The sequence below is a fragment of the Diadema setosum genome, chromosome 6, assembly GCF_964275005.1.
Source record: "Diadema setosum chromosome 6, eeDiaSeto1, whole genome shotgun sequence".
Taxonomy (NCBI): domain Eukaryota; kingdom Metazoa; phylum Echinodermata; class Echinoidea; order Diadematoida; family Diadematidae; genus Diadema; species Diadema setosum.
Genome location: NC_092690.1, coordinates 1440365 through 1448012, shown reverse-complemented (window position 1 = coordinate 1448012; position 7648 = coordinate 1440365). Strand labels below are relative to the sequence as shown.

Below are 7648 nucleotides of genomic sequence, written 5' to 3'. Positions count from 1 at the left end.
TACGGCCTGGGACTGGGCCGAAATGCACCGACAGCGACCGCGAGGACAGAAATGGATCTTCTACACACACGAATCACCAAGGAACACCGACAAGCACTTAATACCACCCGTGGAGTTCCGCAACAACAGTTATGATTATATAATGACTTATAGACCAAGAGAGTCACATCTCTACGCTTCGTACGGAAGGTATAATCCGGACGTCCCTCAGTTGCGTTTTACAGAAATGAGGGACTGGACGAAAAATCGGACGAAAAAGGTCGCTTGGATGGCATCAAATTGCAACATTGTCTCCTGGGATCGAAAAGGTTTTGTAGAAGCTTTGAGTAAGTACATCCCCGTTAGTATGTACGGCAGTTGTGGTGATTTACCTTGCCCAAGAGATGAGCAATGTAATCTGGAGCTAAGGAAGCACAAGTTCTACCTGGCTTTGGAAAATAGCGAATGTCGCGATTACATAACTGAAAAATTCTGGCGAAATGCCCTCCTCAATGACATTGTCCCTGTCGTGTACGGTCCACCGCGCGAAGACTATGAGAAAGTGTTCCCACCAGAGGCTTTCATACACGTGCAGGACTTCCATTCCGTAAAAGAATTGGCCGATTATTTGATCGAGGTGGATAAGGACGAGAGTCTATACAACTCATATTTCGAATGGAAGAAGTTCGGATCCGTCCAATTAACATTGGAAGCGTGGTTGATGGAACCAGAACAAATTTGTAGCAGTGTGGTATCCCGGCTCCTGGCAGACGAGGAGAAAATACGAAGTGGCACCTACTCTCCTCCAAAGTTCCCCGAAGATTGGTTGCAGTGGTGGAACGGATCATGTACAAGTCATGGATCTTCGTATCCGATAGAGATTTGACTGTACTTATTAGATTGGAATTAGATTAAACGTTAGGTGCGTTCGAGCGCTCTAATGCCCCAGTCACACAGTGCTTTGCGATGGGTTACGTCCGCCGCGGATAGATACGAATGAGTGAACGCAGGGGGACGCAGCGTGGACGCAGGCATCCGCAGGGACGTATGTAGACGTAACTGTCCGTAACTCATCCGTAAAGAAACGCAAAATGACGGCGCCAAGCCTGCGAAATTTTGAAATGTTCAAAATTTCGCAGAGGGATTCTACGGATGTAGACTTTCGCAAGTAACCGTAACCAAACGTAATTATCCGTAACTGAACGTAACTATCCGTAGCCTGGACGCAGACCATCCGCAAAAAAATTTACCTCCCGTCCGTTTGCGTTCGTTTACGTCCACCGTAAGTATCCGAAAGTAATCGTAAGTTAACGTATATCAACACTTTCGTCCGCTTACGTATATTTGCGGACAGTTACGGATGCTAAGGGAGATTACGTCCTTCGACGTTTTCCGTTTTCCACTCGCATTGGAACACAGGGACTCGTGGGAAGCCACACAACTCGTGTTGCCAAGCTGCAGCGCATTTACCTGAAGGAATGCTACAATACAGTCGGAGCAGTGGAGAGGCAGAACCGCATGGTCAATAATTATGACATTTCTACCACAAATGGTCATTTTAGGTGGCACCATATACTCATGACATCGGTTGACCCTTGGTGCTGAACTTTTTTTTTTTCATGCACTCTTTCAATGTATATTTTTCGAAAAGGCAATATTTTGATTACGGGAAGGGGTGACAGCATTTCATTCACTTTTCTGGCCGGGAAAGGTGTGTGACAACGATAACTATATAAAATTCTCTATGTCAATGGTATGTCAAAATTCTCTATGTAGGGGATGGGGTGAGAGCATTTCATTCACTTTTCTGGCCGGGAAAGGTGAGTGACAGCGATAACTATATAAAATTCTCTATGTCAATGGTATATCAAAATTCTCTATGTAGGGGATGGGGTGAGAGCATTTCATTCACTTTTCTGGCCGGGAAAGGTATGTCAATGATATGTCAAATTCTTCAAACATCCTCTCTTTCTTATTATTTGCGGATGATAATAATGTGTTTTATCTGATTCTGATTCTGATCGATTAACACATGATACTTTAAACTGTGAATTAACGAAGTTACTCCATTGGATAAGAGCGAACAAACTGTCAATAAATTTGCAAAAAACTGCAAGAAAAAATGCATGCTGTTCAGTAATTCGCTAGAAAATCTACCGAGAAACGTTTTCCTGGAAGACACGGTCATAGACGAAGTCTCTTCCATCAAATTTCTAGGTTTGATTCTGGACAATAAACCTACCTGGGGTTTGCATATTGATTCTGTTTGTCGTGTTATTTCAAGGAATATAGGTATTATAAACAAAGTTAAATTTTATCTTCCCAAAAATTTACATTTTATGTTATATTCTGCTTCGATACTACCTTACTTAAAGTATGGTATACTCGCATGGGGAAACACTTTTTCTAAATATACAGAAAGAATACTATTATTACAGAAAAAAAGCTCTTCGTATCATTTGTCACGAATCGTGGAGAGGTCATACTTATAATTTATTTCACGAAAATAACATTTTGAAAATTTGACCTTTATCATTTGCAATTAGGACAATTCATGTATAAACTCACCAACCATTCTCTCCCCCTTGTGTTTGATTCCATGTTCTTAAAGAATGAAACTGTTCATGCATATCCAACCCGTCAATCCCATGAATATCATTTGCCTTTGACTAGGACGGTTTTTGCAAAATCTTTATTCTCCTTTTCTGGACCAAAATTCTGGAATTCTTTTGATAATAATGTAAAAGAAGCTTTAATTCTTAATACATTTTCTTTAAAGTTAAAGAATTATTTAAAAACTTCATATGCAGCAAAATGATTCTTTTTTTTTTTTTTTTTTTTTTTTTACTTTTGATTTTCAAAATCGTCTGTGCGTCGGTAACCTCACTACTCTTTGTTTATCAGCGAGCCTGTGCCTCCAGTGCCCTGGTTATGACCCACCATTTCCCTCTCCTCCTCCCCCCCCCCCGTCCACCTCAGACTTTCTACCTCCCTTACTATCTTTCTATTCTCTCATCAATCTTTCCTTACAAGAGAGCCTCTTTGTGTTTGTTAATGTGAGTTGGTATGTGTGCATGTATGTGTGTATTACTCTGTCTGTCTTTTTTTTTTACTACCGTTAAGGGAAATTGTTGTTGTTGTTGTTGTTTTTTGCTATTATATATTTTTTTTCTGTATGAGGGGACTGTATTCTACAAGCCCTGTTTTTAGCAGTCCCCTCCATTTCCAGCAATATTGTTTATGCATTCACCACAGTGACGTAACAGTTATTTGTATCTCTGTTGATAATTTACCTGTATCTCTTTTACAATGTTATTCTGTTCATCGCATTGTGGTACTGATTTCATGACATCTGTGAATTCGAGCGTTTCATTGTATTTCTAATTATTTTTTTGATGGAAAGGAAATAAATCAACTTGAAAAAATGAGAACGAATTTGGTATTTCTCTATAGTTTGATTTGATTTGATTTGATTTGATTTATTGGTTCCTGCATTATATCATTGCTTATGCAGATACATACACATATATCATATACATTGTTGGTACCATACATATAAACGGATATACATAAACATTAAGTGCTAACGAGGTAAGTTTCTTCATTACCTTTAGAATGTACAGCAATACAGTTTCTTCATTGCCTTTACAATGTACAACAGAACATATCAGTGATGTAATGAATAGCGCAGAAGGGCTACAGCTTAAGCATTGCTATAGTCTTACCCACTTTACGCTCCATGGAATGTGTATTACATTTTTGTATATTGTGCTTGGGTGTGGGAGGGGTGTTTGAATGTCTTGATGTCTTTTTTTTTTTCTGGAAATTTAATAAACATTACTTTATCATAAAAATCTCCTTAACAAAACCCAATAAGTCATGAATATCGCTGCACAACGACAGCGTAACCACAGTTTGTCTATTCCATGACTGTAAGTAATAACTTTCTTACTCTAATGTTTAACTTATCGATCTATATTGTATTATATTTGTGGTGTAATTATGTTATGTATTCTTTACATTTATGAAGTTTATTCATATTTGAGTTGCACAAATAAAATTTAAACCTCAAGTTCAAAATTTCATATATCTTTTATCATTGCAAAGCAAATTAAAGGATTACGATTTTTTCACAAATTGTACGTAATTGAATTTCAGTTTTCCCCAGTCATGCCAGTGCACAATGTAAGACAGTCCAATATGTGATAACCTTCTGTCATAATAGAATACACTGACTTAGCAGGGATCGTCACAGAAAACAATACTGTCCATAATTATCTATAACAATCTGTAACTATCCCTAACTATCCGAAAATATCCGCAACTCTCCGCAAGTGTTCAGAACTATTATGTGCCAATTCGTAAGAATATCCGCAAGTGGACGCAAGTATTCGCATCTGATCGTATTTGTCCGTATCACCCGCACTTTTTCTCGGTATGTTTTGAATAAATTTTCTAGTGACGGCAAAGGATCCGCGCGAGTCCGCAATAGAAATGACTTTTTTGGACGTAACGCCGGACGCAGAGCATTATGTGACTGGGGCTTAAAGCGAACCAAAGCGTACCGTACCAAACTGTGCCAATTTTGGAGCGTTAGCAAGAGCGCTCTGCGGAGAAAGCGTACCTCACGAGTTATTTTTAGAAAAGGTCACGCTTGTTTGTAGCAAGAATGTCATTCACCTGGCGCTTGAACTACTTACAGCTGTCCCGAACAAAGAGAATGATGTCTTTCCATTGTGACGTATGCGTATTATACGCGCATGCTTTACAACGAACTTTTGGTACGCTTTGGTACGCTTTTCGAGCACATCGGGAGGTGGTCCACTTTTGGCTCGGTACAGTACGGTACGGTACACTTTAGGGGTGGTTTTCTGTAAGCGCGATCGTTATTTCGATCCTAGGAGCGCGCGTAGGACAGAAAATATGATACCCTTAGGACAGGCAAAATCGGTATTCTGTAAGCCTGTCCTAAGCCTATCCTAGGACAGTCATTTATGAATAATGAATATTAATGAGGAAAGACAGGACACACCCGACGCAGTATCTATAAGCCAATCATCTGGCTAATTTTACGCAATGCGCGCCCAAGATCTACATTGCTCAAACACGCGCTTCACGCAGCTCTACTGTGCGAGGAGTTAAAAATGTATTGTTAGTCTAATTTTACAGTTAAGAATACAATTTTGATTATCAAAGCTTTAGCACGCACTTAGGCTAGCCCAACATAATAAATGTGACCTTACGATTTCCATTAATTTGCTTTTAAAGTTTTTGCAGAAATTTCGAACTTTTGGAGGATGTTGGGATAAACTGGGATATCATCACTGCATGCCAAACTTCGCCCTTAATTCAAAGTTATTATAAAATATATAAGATTTTCTTAAATAAATATAAAAAAATAATAATGATAGATGCACACACACACACACATGCGCTCACAATATTCTATGATCGATACGCTTGTAATAATCATAGTGTCTTGCTTATTGTTACTGTTTGTCCCACTTAAATCGAACCAACGTTCCACTTCTCCTAGGAAAAAAAAAAACAATGATAACACAAATACGACACGTATAGGAATATAGCGTAGCAACCCGCTATGTGGCTAGCATCAAAAGTCTTTGGGTCCGATACATTCTAAATATCAGAAAGTTATTCGAGAAACTTCATCAAATCACAATTCTTGTCCCACTTAATTCACCCCGCTAGCTCTCCCTATCTTTATGGTAGTATAGACTTACATGCAGGGCAATGATATCAGAATAAGGAGATTACTGATAGATTAAACAAAGATATAAACATGGAGCTACTATAGCTCCATGATATCCTTGTATAAACGGGTACTGTTCGTTATTCCGAAGGTTCGTTAATCCGACACACAAATTCCCTATACCTAGAGGTTCGTTAATCCGAAAATGAAGAAGGGTTCGTCAATCCGAACATTTGTGGCGTTATTTCAAAGGTTCGTTATTCCGAAGATTTCGAAAATGAAATTCTTAATAACGAGTTCGTTATTCCGAAGATTTCGAAAATGAAATTCTTAATAACGAACCTTCGGAATAACGAGCTGTAACCGTATAAACACGTAAGTTCACTACATTTTGAAAAAAAAAAAAAAAATGTTAGCCCATGCACATGGACTGTCACACACTACGTACGTCTTAAACCTTTTAGACCTTTTTTTTTTTTTTTTTATTCGCTTGTCAGCTGAGGAAACCCAGAAATGGAAAGGGAGAGAGGAGCTGAGGACCTTTTTTTTTTTTTCTTCTTCTTCCTCTGCTTCTTGTTAGCTCATGAGACCCGGAAGTAGGCCCCCACGCTTTTTAAAAACGTTCCGCCGGCCCTGCTTTATTCTTCACGCGACCTAGAAGCGCACTGCGTACGGTTCTTTTTCTTTGGTTACTAGATCTTTACCCACAATAGCAACGACTTCGAGGGTCACGTAATGTGGGCGGCGAAGGTAGGCTACTTGCACTGCGTCCGCATGACGTTCGGGCGGACGTTGAGCATAATAATAAAGATAACAACAATAATGACAATAATATTAATAATAATAATAATAATAAAATGATAATAATAATTATAATAATAATAATATTAATAATGATAATAATAATTATCATTATTACAATATTGATAATTATAATAATAGCTTTTGTTGTTATTGTGTACATAATGTACTTTTGATTTATTTTGTGCCGAATAAAATGAAGTGTGAATTGAATTGAAAATGGCGAACAAACAAATAAACACATACCAGCTAAAGAATACAATTGTTTCGAACATTATAGACTGTAGTTTTAGAATCCTCAGTATGAGAGGAACAGATAACTCTGTTATACGATCCATGTATTTATTTTCTTGTTCATGAACATGCAAAATAAGAGACAGTAGGTCGTCAGTAGGCCTATTATACGCAATAGCCCGGCATAAAGCGCCAGAGAAAGATTGCCTAGAGGCTAGTTACGCCCCTATCCTAAACTGGGAGAGAAATAACAGTCGCTGACGTCACTATCCTATTTCTCCTACGCGCGGTGTTATAGAATACCAATCGCGTATTTAGGAGCGAGAGCTGTTCTAGGATCCTTACAGAATACCACCCTAGGAGCGTTCAAGCGCTCCTCTGGCGCGGGTACGGTACGGTACAGTTCGCTTTAGGAGAGCGCTCGAACGCACCCGTTGTTCCCCCACTCAACCCCATTTTTTTTTTTTTTTTCAAGACTGAAAGTATTTCGGACAACGTTAGGCGAGGTCAGACTGGCAAAAGATCGAGAAGTTTACGATTTCGATCTTTGAGATCTCGAAATTTTGTCAGTTTGTCCGCAAAGTTCCCGTCAAACATTCCGCGGCCGCATTCCCACTCCAACTAGCGATATTTCCCCTAGGGCACCTCCGTCAAACTTCTCTAGCCTTTGCCAGTCCAAGCGGACAACAAAATATCGCGAAAACCTCGCGATCTTAATGTTTTCGATATTTTGCCAGTTTGATAAACGCACCTATAGAGAAAGATAAAACACCCAATAAGGTTGACGATGGCAGGAAAAAGCCAAGGGAGAAGGGGTGAAGACAAGAATCACATTAAAGTAGCAATAGTGCTGAATTGACTAAGGCAACTAAGGTAATCAATGCCGCCTTGATTATATTTTGTTTTCAATTTTAATGAAAACAG

General features: G+C 39.0%; 1 protein-coding gene across 1 annotated transcript; it reads left to right on the top strand.

Annotated features, from left to right (window-relative positions):
* The first annotated feature begins 346 nt into the window (after positions 1–346).
* LOC140230269 (glycoprotein 3-alpha-L-fucosyltransferase A-like) lies at positions 347–865 on the top strand. Its single transcript, XM_072310444.1, has one exon. It carries the CDS (start codon positions 347–349, stop codon positions 863–865), a length of 519 nt encoding a protein of 172 aa, XP_072166545.1.
* The last annotated feature ends 6783 nt before the right edge of the window (positions 866–7648 follow it).

Bases quoted from the DNA above. Each gene is read 5' to 3' on its own strand.
- LOC140230269 (XM_072310444.1), top strand. From the start codon at position 347: ATGTACGGCAGTTGTGGTGATTTACCTTGCCCAAGAGATGAGCAATGT.